The sequence below is a fragment of the Saccopteryx leptura genome, chromosome 2, assembly GCF_036850995.1.
Source record: "Saccopteryx leptura isolate mSacLep1 chromosome 2, mSacLep1_pri_phased_curated, whole genome shotgun sequence".
NCBI classification, from domain to species: Eukaryota; Metazoa; Chordata; class Mammalia; order Chiroptera; family Emballonuridae; genus Saccopteryx; species Saccopteryx leptura.
The window spans coordinates 350,474,933-350,492,034 of NC_089504.1; the positions used below are offsets into that span (position 1 = coordinate 350,474,933).

The 17,102-nt window shown below is 54.0% G+C and overlaps 1 protein-coding gene across 1 annotated transcript in view; it reads left to right on the plus strand.

The window, feature by feature from the left end:
• Window positions 1–3,505: 3,505 nt before the first annotated feature.
• The window catches only part of ITGA3 (integrin subunit alpha 3), a 30,052-nt gene continuing 16,455 nt past the window's right edge, over window positions 3,506–17,102 (plus strand). The window contains exons 1-4 of the mRNA XM_066364524.1: window positions 3,506–4,589; window positions 11,725–11,852; window positions 12,192–12,271; window positions 15,211–15,460. Of these exons, the coding sequence (XP_066220621.1) occupies window positions 4,384–4,589; window positions 11,725–11,852; window positions 12,192–12,271; window positions 15,211–15,460 (664 nt within the window). The 5' untranslated portion in view covers window positions 3,506–4,383. The remainder of the gene's footprint in view (window positions 4,590–11,724; window positions 11,853–12,191; window positions 12,272–15,210; window positions 15,461–17,102) is intronic.

The following is a 17,102-nucleotide window of genomic DNA, read 5'->3' on the forward strand; positions in this document are numbered from 1 at the left end:
CCCACCAGAGTTCTGGCTCCCAGCCAAGGAAGAACATGTTTAGCAAGGCCAGGGAATGGACCGCAGTGAGGGGACCATGAACAAGGTCGGAGGAATTAGAGTGACTGGGGGGGGGGTGTTGGCTGACAGGGAGTTTGCTGATTTTTGGGGTCTGTATACCAGGCCTGTGTGTGGGGCATTGCCTATTAATTCTATAACCCTTCTGCTCTTTCTCTCTCCCGTCCCCGGCATGCGCTGCCACACTTGTGCCTGGAGTGCAAGTCAAATCTGTGACATGGGGCCTTCTCACTCACAATCTCTCCCTCCTCTGCCCTTCACCCTTTGCCCAAATCATTATAGCAGCCCCTTCTTGCTGGCTCAGTCTCTTTAGGCAGTGCCAACTTCATGCTGTAGCCAAAATATTCTTTCTAACATTGCCCATTGCCCCACAAGCACCAGCCCTAAAATACAATGTAAATTTGAGAGCTTTCAGAATGGGATGAAACCCCAGCCTCTGGAACACGCTCTGGTTCATCTCTGACACCGCTGGGTGATCCCAGCTCTGGGCCAGTACTTATAAGGTCGTCGATGAACATTTGAGGCTGACAGATTCTGAGCTAGGGAAGTGGCCAGGGGGCACCTGCCCCACCCGCCCCAGGCCCAGGCCCAGACCCGTATCTGGGTCACAGGAGAAAGGAAATCTGATAAACTCATTCAAGCTTCACAGCTCCTCCCTCTCTCCTCAGTTATTTGCATTTTCAGTTCAAGTCACAGATAGAGACCTGAGTCTTAGTTCAATAGTGTTATTTGGCCGGCTTAGTTTAACGAATATTATGAGCCTTGGGAGACAGGATATCTATCGGTAGAGAAATAATGAAAAATTTCCTCCCGCCCTTTCCTTTGACAGATGGGGAAAGCGAGGTTTGGAGGAGGGAGGTAACTTGCCCAAGGTGAGAAGGCAGAAGGCAGCCTGCATTCAACCCCAGTGGCACCACAATTCCTCTCCATCACTATCTGTCCACTATCTGCCTGTGAACGTCATGTGCACACCCTGAACTTCCTGTGAGAAGTGAGTGAGCAAGTGGTGTGGTCTGGGCTGGAGATGGGGGTGCAGGTGGGTGGCAGGCAGAGGAAGGCTGGTGTGAACATGGCAAACACTGAATAAACAAAGGTGCTTTTATAGAATTCTGACATCATTGTTGCAACTGGGAAAACTTCACCCCAAACAAGAACAAGGCCTCAACTCTTCTGTTTCTTCTCTCCTGAGTCTCCTCTTGCTAGTCCTTTTCTTCTCCCTTGTCCAGATACTCCTCCTCCAGGAAGCCTCCCTGACCCTACAGCAGACTCCACAGTTGCATGTTGTCATGGTCACGCGCAGAGGTAGAGGGATCCCATTCAAGATTTGGTTCAATGTCAAGACTGATGACGCCACACACACCAAGAGGGTGTGACAAGTTTCATTTACATCATTGAGGTCTCTGGGGAGCAGGGCCAGCCTCTTAAGCAGGTCTTAGATGGCTGAGAGAGCCAAGAAAGGAGATTGGCCCGGGATTTTTACTGCGGTTAGGGAGTGAGGTCAGGGTGAGCATTTGTGTGGGGAAGAGTTGACATGATGGAGACAACTGAGGGATGAGATGAGGCTGTGGATGATGTCACCGAAGCCGGAGCACTTTGGGTGTTTGGCATGAGCTCTCCAGACCAGAAGCCCTCCAGTCTCCGAGTCTCCCTTCACCATCCCCTCTCCCCCAGGTCTGCCTGACACTCCTCCACATTCCTTAGCTTGAACCCTCCTCCGACCAGGAGCCCCTGCGCCCGCTCCCACATTCCCTCTGGACATTCCCCTGGAGTGGAAAAACCATTGCTCATCCCTTTCCTGCTCCCAGCCCTGGGATCGGACATGCTGAGCATTCCTGTTGGGGATGGCCAAAAAGATAACGCTTGGCGTGGAGCCCTTCCGTGGCATCACAGGACTCTCAACGCTATTTCAGGCAGGACTCCTGCCCACACTGTGTGTCCGCCCTGGTCCCCGAGCGCCTGGCCCCGGCTGCCTCCCCTTCTCCTGGAACAGGTGGAGAACCCAGCAGCCAGCCAGAAGGAGAGCAAGCAAGATCATTGCTCAACTTCCAGCCCAGTCAGCTTCCTATTCCTTCACCGCCAATCTCTCCAAACTCCTGGGGGCTCTGGGCCCCAGGTGGACCGTGGAGAGAGGCTGTGTGGCTCTGGGCATCACAGCTTGGGAACAAATGCTGTCCTAAGAGCAGACAGGGACTAGCGTTCTCTCCCGAAAACCACAGAGAACACTGTTATCGCAGCTGCTTTTGTTTAGGCATATCTGGCTGTCTGACCAACATCTGACTGGCGTTTGTCTCTTAAAGACACAGCTATGGTCAGTGGCTTCCAGTCCTAACTGTCTCCCATGAGCCACGTGATTTTGGACATCCAGGTTCCCTTGTAAATCAGTTGAACATGATAATCCTGACCTTGCAGGGAGGCCAGGAGGATGAAATGAGAGTCTGAGTGTGAAATGATTCATCGGCTTGAGTCCTTCTCAGGCTCTGAATCTAATGTTGTACTCTGAATTCTTTATTTCTTTCCGTAAAGAGGGCTCCAAATTGTACGAGCTTCAGGCCTCACCAAAACTAGATCTGCCCTGAGCATTATATAAATGTTAATTATTAGCTTACGTGGTCAAGAAACGCTCTGGGGTCAGATAACATAGGATTAAAATTCAAGCTGTGTGGCCTTCACCAAGTTGCTTAACCTCCCTGAGCCTCAGTTTTCTTATCCTAAAACAGAGATAACACCTCATCAGTTGTTGTGAGGGTAATTTAATATTTTTAAAGCACTTAGCATAGTTCTGGCTGCATAAGGACGTATCACACGGTAGATTACTTATTATTATAAACTCCCAGAGATAGGGGGTCTAAACGGAACTTGAAGGGACTGAGCACTAAGGGCTGAACTCCTGGACCAAAAGATGAAAGCTCCTTTAGCCTAGTGAAAAGAATGATCAGGGGAAATGGGTCTTTGTGCTGCAACAAGGGAAATCTGAGTCAGACCCAAGAAAGTACATAGTGACCTCTTGAGGTTCCCTTTCAGTTGATTCTTGACGAATAACCTTTAGGCCCCGCCCACCTAACTTCAACTGGCACCACCCACTACACACCTGTGGGGGGCTGGCATGCCTGCCCAGCTTCCAAACACTCAGTCTGAGCCTTGGTGGGAGAAGGGGAACTTTGGGATTCTGCTGGGCTAGTTCCTGGAGGCAGGGGTATGTGAGAAATGGGTGTAGTCTGGGTCCAGCGCCCTGGCCACGCAGTGCACTCTCCAGAGAAGGGACTCATTTCCACATCGATGGTCTTACAGGGGATACCAGAAGGCGCAGCCCTTTGGCGGAAACGCTGTCTTATTGTTAATTACTACGGAGGGTTGGTTATTCACTACTGCTAAATGGCTGTCTGGCTTTGCTGAAGGATCATTCCCAGCTGGGATCAGGGTGGATGGGGGCGGGTGGGCAAAAGAAAAAAAAAAAATCTCGACGAGGACAGCGAAGGGGCTGCGTGCGAGGAAGAACGCCAGCCGCGGAGGCGAGTCGGGCATTCCAGCCAGCAGAGCGCGGAGTTCGGTTCGCCAGAGTTCTCCAACCCGGCGGCCAGAGGTGGCCGCTCCCAGGAACGGCCTTTGCAACAGCAGTAACTGCCGCAGCCAACTGTCGGGACAAATCCCACCCCCGGCCCCGCCCGCTCAATCCATCTTGCTCAAAAGGCGACGCTTCTCCGGAGAAGCAAGGGGCGGGAGGGGAAATCCAAGCCTTTGGGGGCTCTCAACAGGTGTTTGGGGGAAAGGGCGGAGCCGCTCTGGGGAGGATGAGGAGGGAGGGGCGGTGCTGCCCCTTTAAGAGGCGGTGGCGGAGCTGGGACCTTTTCTCTTTCCCCGGAAGGAGAGCGGAGCCGCTGCTGGGCGCGCAAGGTGGGGAGGTGCGGAGCTGGGCGTCGGGAGGCGGGGCGCGCGCGGTGGCACCCTCCCTCCAGTCCTCCTTGAAGTCTACCGGTCTGCCTGCCCAGATCCGCCGCCGAGCTGGGATCGAAGGCTACCGTGCGGCGAAGGGGGCGCGGCCCAGACGAGCTGTGGGGCAGGGTGTCCGGAGCGGGGGCACGGTGACCCGGCACAGGGCTGGCGGGGGAACGGACCTGCGGACCTCGGGGGAGAATCTGAGAGCGCAGACACTGAGCGGACGTGAAACCGACCCGGGCTGGGGCCCAGACACGGATCAGCGCCGCAGGGCTCCACGACGCGGCGGGCGGGAGGGGTTTCCAGGGGTGCGAGGAGCAGGTGAACAGGTCCTCACTCCCCGCTCCACGTCCTCACGCGCTCTCGGCCCAGCGCCGGCTCGGGCTCGCGGCCATGAGCCCCAGTCCCCGCCGCGCCACCCGCGCCCCGCGCCGGACGCTCTGCGCGCTCGCCTTGATGATCGCCGCTGGCGGTCGCGTCGCCTTCGCCTTCAACCTGGACACCAGATTCCTGGTAGTGAAGGAGGCCGGGAACCCGGGCAGTCTCTTCGGATACTCGGTCGCCCTCCATCGGCAGACGGAGCTGCAGCAGCGCTACCTGTGAGTGAGGCGGGCGGGGTGGGGTGGGCGAGAGACAGTGTGTGCGCGCGGGGTGCGGACTGGAGGTGAGTCCGCGTGAAGATTAAGGGGGCGGGGACCTGGGCAGCCCTCCTGCTGCCGAGGTTTGGCGGGAAATGGAGGGATTAGGCGTGGGATTGGGGGGGGGGGGGCATTAATCATTGGCAAGTGCTGACCCAGCCAGAACCTGTCTAGACGCAGCCCCTCAACCTTTTAAATTTCTATGGAGAGCGGCATTGATGTCCTGCTTTCCTGAGCCTCTTGCGGTCTGTGAATTGAGTACGTAGTATACTGTATGCCTCTTCTCTCCGAGGATGGGAGCTGGGGGAAACTGCAAGATAAACACCTAAATGCACATGCATTTGAGCCCTCTCTCCCTTTACACCTCGCATTTAGTCTGCTGCCACGCCAGCCGCACCCTCTGCAGAGCCAGACTGGAGGGGTTCTCAACCTCTTGGTGGTTGGAGGGTGAAGTGATGAGTCTGGGAGTTTGGAGCTGTCCAGGGGCTCCCCTTGATCCCTTGAGGGTGGAGGAGTAGAAGAGAGGAAGGGCTGTTCCAAACCCTGCTTGGTCTTCTGCACCCCCACCCACCCATAGTGACACTTCCCACCGGTCATCTTTCCTGCATTCCACAGATTCATGTTGAATCTTCAACCCTGAGTGTGTTTGTTTGGTTTGAAGAGGAAAATGGTGTTTTTCTCTTTCTTCTGTTCTCCTTCCCCAACAGCTGCAAGAAGAAGGGGAAGAGCTAGGCATAGGGGAGAGAGGGGAAGGAGAGCACATCCAGCTGCCTGTGTACCCCCACCCCCGCCCCCAGCACTCTCACCACACACACTCATGCCCAGAGGGGCACGTCCAGGTTTCAGATACTCCTCTGCCATCCACTCACAACTCAGAGGTCAGCAGTTCTGGAAGACAGCTGGGGGAGGGGAGACAGCCCCAGGAGGGAGGGTGGTTAGGACAGGTCAGGCAGGCCCTGTCACTTTGAGCTGGGTGACCTACCAGACATCTGCCCCTACCTGGTGTCTGACCCCGCTGAGCAAGAGGATATGGTCAGAAAAAGGGTGGGTTGAAACCTCTCCCAAGTCTGGCTGGGGCCGCAGAAACTTGAGGAAGCTTGGAATGCCCAAAGTCCAAACTCGGCTCTGTGCTGCTGGCCCAGCCCCTGCCCAGTCTGCCTACCTGAACTTGACCTCAATTCTATCTAGCTTCTGCAGAGACTAGGGGCACCACACCCTTCCCAGCCCAGCCCCAGCCCCAGCAGCTGCAGTCTGGCCTTGGACAATCCTCCATCTTTTCTGTTTTAATGTTGTTGTTTTTTAATTGATTTTAGAGAGAAAGGGGGAGAGAGAGAGGCAGGGACTTCAATCTGTTCCTGTGTATGCCTTGACCGGGAATTGAACCGGTAACCTCTGCTCTTCCGGACGATGCTCTAACCAACCAAGCTATCCAGCCAGGGCAATCCTCCATCTTTTGGAGACTCTAAGTGATCATCAACACAAGTTTCTATATTGGTGCCCTTTCTGCCTCCATCCAGAAAAAGATTTTCCATGCTAAGGCAGCATAGTGTCAAGAAAAGATCAGAAAAGCAAGAGGAAATAAAGGAAAGTTGGAGTCAATAACGGATTCTGCAATACCACCACCTTCCTCTGCTAGGTGACCTTGAGCAAGATACTTTCCTTTTCCCAAAGAGGAGTTGTACCTGGATCCATATGCTCCTTCCTGACTCTGTTGCCCTATAAGAGGCAAGTTGTCATTGTGGAGAGAGAAGAAACCTCAGAGTTCCATTGCCAATTTCCTATCTTGGATCTGCCACTAATGCCTGAGCCCTCATTTCCTCACATGTCAGGGGAAGGGGGACAACACACCTTCTTCATGGGGTGATAGTGGGGCTTCGATGAGAGAATTGTGTAAAACGCTCTGCCTATGCCAGTGTGCCGCCAAGGCCTCTTGTACTGAAGCCAGGACCTGGATGCACCCTCAATGCCCATAAACCCCATCCAAGATGGCTGAGCAGAGTTCTGCTTTTCTTCCTGGGCAGCTAGAGATGGCATTCGGCCTAACAAGAGCCAAGAGATCCTAAAACTAATGAACCTCAGAGAGGCAGGTAGGTCTAGGTAGACTTCTGAGTCACTCTCGTGGGTATCCTCAGTCTCTTCCAGGGGTGGTTCTAGATCTTGGCTCATCTCCTCATTCACACTGAATCCTGCTGCTTGGCCCTTTGGGAGAGCCAACTGGCCGAGCTGGGCTTAGCTACCGCCAGCTGTGTAGCCAGATGTGAACAGCTGCTTGAATGCACAACTTAGGGAAACCAGCAACTGAAGTTGCAGTCTTATACTCTGTTGGCTTCAAAGTCCCTTTGGAAAAGGGGAGGATTCATGGTCCTGGACAAAGTCTTAACCTGGTGTTCATAGGTTTTCCAGAGGCGCAGGGACCTCTGAAAGTACACGTAAAAGCATGTGTGTTTGTGCATCGTTCTTGAGACAGGAGCAGAGGAGAACATAGCTTTCGTCATATTCTCAAAGAAGGCCTTATTCCAGAAATGGTTAAAAACCCAAGTGTAGAGGCTTTTTGTTCCCCATCCCCTTCATCTCTGGACTGCGGTTCCTTGCCCACAATATCAGAGGCCCACCCCAACCTAGGCCCCAGTTTCTCAGCCTCTCTGGATGTGAGGGGTGAGGAACAGGGCAGAGGACCAAGATGCCTTGGGTTTCTTGGTGAGATGTATGAGGAGCCCTGGGGGAGCAGAGGGACTCTTCCTCCTGGAGATGGCCCCTGACTCCCCCACACCAGCACCTGCTTTAATTCCCTCCTGGGAATCCAGGTGTCCTGGTCTGGCCTGATCTTGTGGGCTATGGGAGATATCTCTAGGGCCCTCTCTGCCTTTCGCCCTTGCCTGGCAATGAGAGTTTCTGGGAACCCTGAGGTGGGGGTGTCTGGGACTCTTGGAAAATGAGGTCATACCCGAGGGAGACAGGAACCAGGATTATCTGACGGGCTCTCTTAAAACATGTTTCCCTGGCAGAGCAGCCACCTGGCAGCTTCCAAAGCTCATGCCAAAGGACATGGGCATTGCGGCTGCAGGCAGAAGGCCTGCATGCATAGTGTCCTTTTCCTCTGGCTCTCTCCAATCACCAGTCCAGGCCAAGGAGCTTTAAATTGAGTGGGAAGCAGGGGAAGCCTGTTCTTGTAGAAAAAGAAAGGGGCTTGGTCAGAGCTAAACAAAGGATGAAGAGGATGTCTGTTGCAGCAAGAGGAATTGAGGTTAGATGACATGAAGGACGCCCTAAGGGATCAAGTATGGAAAAAATACTAAGGAGCAAGGGAGAGGGAGAAGAAATGAGAAAAACAGCCTTGTTCTTTTTTCTTGGAGGTTTGGGCCAAGGTCTCTTTCTCCTGTCCTCTCTCATTCTATTGCTTCCTCCAGCTTGTTGCTCTGGTTCTAGGGCTGAGTCACCAGAGGGGAGAGGGGGCTGGCTGGGCAGCATACAAAGTAGGGGGAGGGCAGAGAGGGCTGCCGTTTCAGCTACCATAGGAGCAGCCTCTGGGGAGATGCCTAATTCGGGCAGAAGGGTTGGCAGGGAGCTGGGATCCAGGCATCTGAGAACTGCCGCAACCCCACCCCCAGGCCCAGAGCTGGGGCAGCCCCCTCCCCAACCAGCTTCCCGACCTGCAGTGGAGGGGAACCCCCAGGAGTAGGGAAGGCATGGGGGCCTCTTGGCCTGAGTGTGGACCCCCTGGCCCTCTGCAGCCTCTTCCCACTGGAGCCACCCCAGCGCCCTCCTGAAGTGAGGAGTCTGGGAAGTGACTCATACACGCTTTTTCTGTGAGCATCACCCCACACCAGTGCCCCTCGGGGGGCCTTCTCTTGGGGACAGGTCAGCCTGGTGCCCTGACACCCCTGGACCTCATGCCCCAGCCCCTCCCATTCTACTACCTTCTACTTGGCTGTTGCATTAGCCTTGATCAGCCCAGGAGTGATGGGGCAGAGGAGAGGAAGTGCTTTTCCAGAACGTGGAGCTCAGGGGCTCCCCAGCATCCAGTATAAGATGTTTGGCTGAAGCCCATGGAGAAGGTGAAGAGGCAGCTGTTTGAAAGCCCTTAAGAGGTCATTTTACCCATCCCCCGACCTCGCAGAGGGGCTCCCTGCCCACCCACCCCACCCCAGCCTGACTCCAGGCGAGGTTTGGTCTCATCTCCTTTCTTTCTTGCTTCAAGAGCTGGCAAAACCTCCGATCTAGCCTCCTCTCTCTGGCTGCTGCTGGGAGGGTGGGCTTAGTGGTGGTGTAGAAGGGGTAGGCTTTGGATTCTCTGATCTGGACCAGATCCAAACAGCAGGCTGCAGAGTGCTCATTTGCATGTTAATTTGCATTGCATTTACCTATCACTAAGGTCTTTCCCACCGTCTGGGTTCTCTCACACCTGGCTGTGGCTGGAGGCAGCTGGACCTGCCCCTCTGCACACCTACCTCCCCCTTCTACTCGCAGTCCTCTGGCTGTAAACCCATTGGAACCCGGGCTGGGAGCCAGAGGGCCTTAAAGGGCCTCTGAGCAGGCCAAGTTAGAGCTAAAAATATTCCGGGGGGGTGGAGGTGGGGGCTCCCTGTGGAATCTATGGGGAGGGAGGGGCTTGGGGCTTGGGATGTGGGCCTGGCATGAGGGCACTGGCCCTGCCCCTCCGCCCATCAGTAGGCCAAGGCTGGTTCAGGGCAAGGGCGGTATAGATGGTTAGGGGATGTATTTCAACTCCAATGCCACTTGTGCCCAGCTCTGCCCGCTCAGTTCCCCAGGAGACAAAGAGGAGGGTCCCTCAGCCCACTTCTTCAGCCAGTATGGACCGGCGGCAGTGGGCACGGCACCACCTCCACTGTACTGCAACCTGGGCTCCCCTGTCCCCGCCCCCCCGGGCCTGGACCCACCTCTTTAAGGTCACTGCAGAAAGCCTCCAGCCTCCACTTCCAGCCAACCGTGAGCTCCCACCCTAACTGCCAGGGCCCCGCCCTCCACAGTGTCTGTCTCCTCGCCTTAGGCATTGGAATTGCTACCAAGTTCCTCTGCTGCCTCTAAAGAACTGGGCTAGCCGGCTCTCCGCCCTCTGCTCCCGGCTCCCTAGTCTGGTGGGACAGAAATTTCTGGCCCTGGAGGGAGACCTGGGCTGTGTCTCAGGAATCAGGATGGCAGCGCTCACGACAGCCATGGTTTCACAGTCAGAAAGCCCTTTCAGAGGAAGAGCCCGTTTGTCCCCCCAACAACCCTGGAGATTGAGGGACAGCTGCTGTCCCCATCTGACAGAGAAGGCGCTCCGCGCTCAGAGAGGGAAAGCAGACTGTCCCTGGAAGCAGAACAGACCTTACAACCAGGCCCTATGCTCCCAGGATGAAACGCTCCTTTGCCATGGCTTCCCTCTCTCACCTGCCAGGCTCCCAGAAGTGGGTGTCCATGGGTGGCCAGGCAGCGACTCACCGGGCACCCTGCCGAGCCTAGACAGAAGGTGACTAACTGGGCCTGGCTGCATCCTGGCCCCCGGCCAGTCTTTCTGCCTCCCTAACACTTCCTCAGGCTGAGGGCTGAGCTGAGCTGTAAGGTGCAGAGGTCCCGCCCCTTCACAGCACCCCCAGGCAGTGCATTCCTGACACCCAGTGGGCAGAGGCGCCCAGGCCCTGGCATGCCCGGGCTCCGCCCTGCCCACTCCCTGCAACCGGCACTCACAGGACCCAGGTAGGAGCCGGAGGTGGGGTACGGCTCGCACCTCCAGGCCTGGCAGGAGGCCCAGAGGTGGCAGAGATGATGAGATGATGCTGGGAGAGCTAAAATGGTAGAGCTGGGTTCTCAGACTGGGGTATGCAATATTTGGGGTGCATGCTAATTATGCACCTTCCAGACCTCCACGCATGTTCCGTTCCTACGGCCTGTGATGGGCTGAGGAATTTGCTTCTTTAACACACATCCCAGGGATTTCTGGTGCTGGTGGTCCACGGACTCTTGAGATATTGTTCCAAGGCTAATCCCTGCCTTTCTATCCTCTAATCACCTCTCTGGTGTGGGATGGGTTGCCATAAGGATACCCTAGGAATCCTTGTAGGAACTTGTAGTCAAGGTCCCTAAAGATGGGGACAAAGTGATAGTCCTCAGTCAACTCCACTCTTCTGAGAACACTGCCCTGAGGCCACATTATCCAAAATGTCAGGTTCCAACTCCCACCCAACACCCATGTGCCTGTGGCTATCACCTACATCACTTAGGGGTCTATGCCTCCTAGATCTAAGTCCTCAGACAGTTTAGAGTGGAAGGACCCATGTTCCTAACCCTAATCCTACCCCACTCCTCACACGTTCTCCCCTCGGGCCCCTGGAAGGTGGACCCTGAGCCAGTATTTCTCCAGTCTTGCTCTTTTTTTTTTTTTTTTTAAGATTTTTATTTCTTGATTTTGGAGAGAGGAGAGAGAGAAAGGGGGGTGGAAGGAGGAGCAGGAAGCATCAACTCATAGTTGCTTCTCGTATATACCTTGACCGGGCAAGCCCAGGGTTTCGAACCGGCGACCTCAGTTCCAGGTTGATGCTTTATCCACTGTGTCACCACAGGTCAGGCCAGTCTTGCTCTTTCATTCTGCCTTCACCTCAGACGCCAGAGCATTCCTTCCAAAACCCTTCCAAACCCTCCATGGCTCCCCCAAGCCCTTCCCCTGCCCTCCTCTCCCTCCCCATGTTCCTGAGTTCCAGTCTCATATCAGGCCCTGAAGGCCCCTTAGTCACGCTGCTGGTTCATGCTGCCTGGCCCTGGCACACTTGCGCCTGGAGTGCGCTTCCTCCCTTTCTTCTGGTAAACCCTGGGCACCATCCCCACACAGACGGGTCCCCTCTTCCCTGACCACCCCTCATGCAGACGCTGGGCTGTCTTGCCCTCTGCTTTCCTCTCCTGAGGCACTGACTGAGGAGGTCTGCTTCCTTGCCTGCCTTCTCCAACATGCGTGCCCCTGCAGGGCAAGGGCCAGGATCCATTTATCTCCCGACCCCAGGGCCTGGTACACAGCTGGGCAGAGCAGATGCTCAGTAAGCACATGTTGTTAGAACTGGGCTTTGGGGAGTCTGAGCCCGGCCCCTTACCTCTTTGCCCTCAGGCTCCTGGTTGGTGCCCCCCGGGACCTCGCTGTGCCTGATGGCTACACCAACCGTACTGGCGCTGTGTACCTTTGCCCACTCAGCGACCGAAAGAATGACTGCGAGAGGATGGACATCACAGAGAAGAGTGAGGGGCCGGGGCTGGGGGCAGGGCTGGGCCGGGAGCCTGGGGGGAGGGGTGGGCAGCAGAGAGAGGAGTGACCTGGAGGAGATGGAAGGCTCACCTGGGCAGTTTCTAGTTTCGAGTCACTTGTTGTCCAGCTGGGAAGAGGGAGTCCTGGAGGACAGTGGGACCATCTGGGATGTGTGGAGCTCAGACTGTGAGGGCTGGAAAAGGGGAAGAGGGATGGCTCTACTGTGAGTGGAAGATCCAAGAGGGACCAACCCTTGCCCTCTGGAGACTCCAGGCACTGGGAGAATGGGCTGTCCTGGTTCATGATCCTCCCCCCCACCCCCATGCCCATAGGTGACCCTGGCCATCACATAATTGAAGACATGTGGCTCGGGGTGACGGTAGCCAGCCAAGGCCCTGCAGGCAGAGTCCTGGTAAGTGGGCACTCCAGTTGGCTCTTTCCCTGCCCTACACCCCCCCCACACACACACACCCACACTTCATTCAGCTCATCAGCTCATCTCCCAGAACGCGGGGAGAAAAACAGGACAGAGCCGATCCTTGCATGAGCTGGGGTTTTGCAAATATCCAGTTCTGTGGCTATCAGTGTCCCTCAGTCCTGCATTTATCGGGGGATGGGGTCTGGCACTCTCCCAAGACCCAGCATGGCCTGGTCCTGTCTGAATCACACTTCCTCCCTGCCCCACCCCTGCCACCCTCTGGTTGCTCACCCTTCATGGGAAGAAGGGCAAGAGAAGAAAACAGACAAGGCCTCGGGCAGTGGCGTGGCCTGATCTCACTCCTTCCTGGGGGCTGGCTCCCCGGCAGAGAGGCGGGACCTGCTGATCCCAGCTCGCTTGGATTGGGTTTGAGGGCCACTCCCTGTGGTCAGTTGTCACCTCCAGCTCACATGTCACCTCCCATTCAATGCTGGCCCCTGGGGGGAATCTCAACTTCTGAATCCCAGATAGACAATTTTAAAAAATGGATGTAAAATTTACATACAACAAAATGTACAGATTTAAAATTTCAGTGGGTTTTAAAAATTATACACCTATGTAACCAACATCTATTAGAGAAATGGCATATTTACATCACTCTGGACAGTGTGCCCCTTTCATCTGTCACCGTCCATAGCCGTCCTTGTCACGTTTGAACACTGTTTTTATGTTTGTTGGTTTTTGGGGTTTTTGTGTGTTTATTTGTTTTTATTCAGTGAGAGGAGGGGAGGCAGAGACAGACTCTCACATATGCCCTGACCGGGATCCACCTGGCAAGCCCAGTAGGGGGCGATACTCTGCCCATTTGAGGTGTTGCTCTGTTGCTCAGCAAATGAGCTCTTCTTAGCACCTCAGGCGGAGGCCATGGAGCCATCCTTAACGCTCAGGGCCAACTCAGTCCAATTGAGCCATGGCTGCAGGAGGGGAGGAGAAGAGGGGGGGGAGGGGTGGAAAAGCAGCTGGGTGCTTCTCCTGTGTGCCCTGAACAGGAATCAAACCTGGGACCTCCACACACCTGGCTGACACTCTATGCCAGGGGTCCCCAAACTACGGCCCACAGGCCACATGCGGCCCCCTAAGGCCATTTATCCGGCCCCCGCTGCACTTCCGGAAGGGGCACCTCTTTCATTGGTGGTCAGTGAGAGGAGCACATATCACTTGTTACGGCTAGCAGTGACAAATATGGAACCGGATATTGACCATCTCATTAGCCAAAAGCAGGCCCATAGTTCCCATTGAAATACTGGTCAGCTTGTTGATTTAAATTTACTTGTTCTTTATTTTATTTGTTTGTTTTTTGTTGTTGTTTTTTTTACGGGGACAGAGAGAGAGTCAGAGAGAGGGATAGATAGGGACAGACAGACAGGAAGGGAGAGAGATGAGAAGCATCAATCATCAGTTTTTCATTGTGACACCTTGGTTGTTCATTGATTGCTTTCTCATATGTGCCTTGACGGAGGTGGGGTGGGGGGCTTCAGCAGACCGAGTAACCCCTTGCTCGAGCCAGCAACCTTGGGTCCAAGCTGGTGAGCCTTGCTCAAACCAGATGAGCCCACGCTCAAGCTGGCGACCTCGGGGTCTCGAACCTGGGCTCTCCGCATCCCAGTCTGATGCTCTATCCACTGCGCCACCGCCTGGTCAGGCACTTGTTCTTTATTTTAAATATTGTATTTGTTCCTGTTTTGTTTTGTTTTTAATTTTAAAATAAGATATGTGCAGTGTGCATAGAGATTTGTTCATAGTTTTTTTTTAAAGTCCGGCCCTCCAACGGTCTGAGGGACAGTGAACTGGCCCCCTGTGTAAAAAGTTTGGGGACCCCTGCTCTATGCCAACCGGCCAGGGCCTGAACACTGTTATAAGCTCCAGTTTGCAGCAGTTCACTCAAACACCGTTTCTAAGCTGCTATTATGATGGTGTGAGTCTAGGACCCTTTAAGGTAATTCTAGATCCTGGGTCCTTCAGCCTTGTCTGCTCACCCATCTGTTCCTTCAACAAGTGTTTAGTGAGCACCTCCTATGTGCCACGCCCTGTGCCCGCACTAGAAACTTAGTGGAGACAGGTCAGGCTCGGCCGGTGGGAGTGAAGCTCGCAGATGGAAGGGACACAGAAAGCAAGCCCACAAGAACTAAGCCTGCTTCTGGACTTTTGCTTGGCCTCTGGCTGTCTTAGTAGCACTCTATTCTGATTGATTTGCCCCATAACTACAATTTACCGGGCACTTCCAGCTACGAGAGAGGCAGCGCGGCCTAGTACTTATCAGCTTAGACTTCAGAGCCAGACAGCCTTGGTTTGAATACTCTGCCTCCCTCTAGATTGAGATCTTAGGCAGACACTTTTTCCCTGTGCCTCAGTTTCCCTATCTAAAGTGGAGAAACTGTCCCTACTCCATAGTGTTGTTAGGAGGCTTAAAAGGGTTAATATGTGAAAAGTTTAGAATTGCCTGGAATATATGTAGTAAGCACTTGATTTTAGATATTATTATTGTTGTTGTTATTAATGGTCCTTTCATTAAAAGATCGGGGTCATTTGGGGACAGCAGAGAAGCAAGTTCCTTAATCTGCTTGATATCTGCTCTTTAATGACCCGAGAGCCTGAAGCCACATTCCCTCGTCCTGTCCCTTTCTTTTTTTGCCAAGATCTCGTCTCAACTCCAGTACCTTCTGGCCTTCCAAAATATGTTTCCAATCTTCAGAGCAGATTTCTGAAATCTGAAAAGGAGAGGCAGGTCCAGGCCTCACTGTGGGAAGAAAGAAAGGCTAGGAAGCCCCTTTCCACTCCTCCCCTGCACAGCCAGAGGTGCCCAGGGCCAAGGAGACAGCTGGCCGTGGGCCCCTGCTGCAGGCTCAGGCTGTGTATTGGGGTGGGGTCCCCAGGTCTGTGCCCACCGCTACACCCAGGTGCTATGGTCGGGGTCCGAGGACCAGCGTCGCATGGTGGGCAAGTGCTATGTGCGGGGCAACAACCTAGAGCTGGACCCAACTGATGACTGGCAGACCTACCACAACGAGATGTGCAACAGCAACACTGACTACCTGGAGACAGGCATGTGCCAGCTGGGCACCAGTGGCGGCTTCACCCAGAACACTGTGTACTTTGGGGCGCCTGGTGCTTACAACTGGAAAGGTGAGGAGCACAGGGGAGGAGGTGGAGCAGAGACCACCCACCAGAGTTAGCCCCTGGGACAGCTGGCAGAGACTCCACACTGGAGGGCAGAAGGGACAGGACCCCTTTGCCAATATCAGCAACCACCATGACCTCTACCATTCAAAGCATTGACACATATTATCTGAATTAATCTTAAAATACTCTGTGAGATAGGTATTATTATACCCAGTTTACAGAAAATTGAGCCTCAAAGAAGTGAAAAGTAAATTGCTCAAGCCAACAGTTAAGTTCTAGAACCTGAATTAGAACGCATGTCCATCTGACTCCAGTTTAAGCATTTAAAAACTGATTTAAACAGCAAAACATGCTCCTGGTACTCAACGGTACAGTAGGGTTTGATGAAATGAAAGGCGGAAGTGCCCCTGCTCCCTGCCCTGCCGTCTCCCTCACACCTCCCGCCCACTTCCCAGTGCGCACTCTATCTTGTGGGTCCTCCGGATTTAGTTTAGAATATATAGGTGCCTTTAAAACACACACAAACAGGACCACACCAAATATGCTGTTCTGCTACTTTCTCTTTTCACTTTTCAATAAACTGTGGGCATTTTTCCTGTCCACACATATTGGACAACTTTTTGGGGGCTGCAGAATATTTCCTTGTACCAAGACCCATGCTTGTAACTGCCACAGCACACAGGCCTGCCAGCCCACACCCCTCCATCTCTGCCTTTCTCCACCGTGCAGGTTGTAGCACAACAGCCCCTCTCCCTTGATTGTTCCCTATTATTACAATATCAATAGGCAGGGAGAGCCAAGAACCTTGTCCTTTTGATCCAGATGGGGTTGTTGTCACAGCTCCAGGCTCATCTGAGGCTGAGGCCTCTGCTTGCCCCTGGGGTTCTGGGGGTCCTCTCTCCCTGCCCCCCCTGCCTATAGGACCCTGGCAGAGTGGCAGGTACTCCCCAACATCAACCCTGGGGAGCAGGGCCAGGTATGCAGCCCCAGTTTGGGGACAGGACCCGGAGGAGATAATACCCTGAAGTGTCTAGAGCAGGGGAAGTGTTACCTAGTATCCGGGAGCCTGGATGACCAGATTCCAGCTACTTCTCTACAATTACCACCCCATCTCCGAGCTTCGCTATTCTCTTCTGCAAAACGGGGTCATCGTTTTACCTTACAGAATTGTTAAAATAAAGAGGGAGTGATTTACACGTGGCAAAGTGCTCACAAATACAGTGTGTCCGTAAAGTCATGGTGCACTTTTGACCGGTCACAGGAAAGCAACAAAAGATGATAGAAATGTGAAATTCTGCACCAAATAAAAGGAAAACCCTCCCAGTTTCTGTAGGATGATGTGGCAGCATGTGCACATGCGCAGATGATGACTTAACACCATGTATATAGCGGAGCAGCCCACGGCCATGCCAGTCGAGATGTGGACGGTACAGAGGAAAGTTAGTGTGTTCGGTGACTTGCTAAATTTGAATCTGTGACCAAAGTGCAACGTGAATATCGGCATGTTTATAACGAAGCGCCACCACATAGGAATAACATTACTCGGTGGGATAAGCAGTTGAAGGAAACTGGCAGTTTGGTAGAGAAACTCCGTTCTGGTAGGCCATCAGTCAGTGACGAGTCTGTAGAGGCTCTACGGGATAGC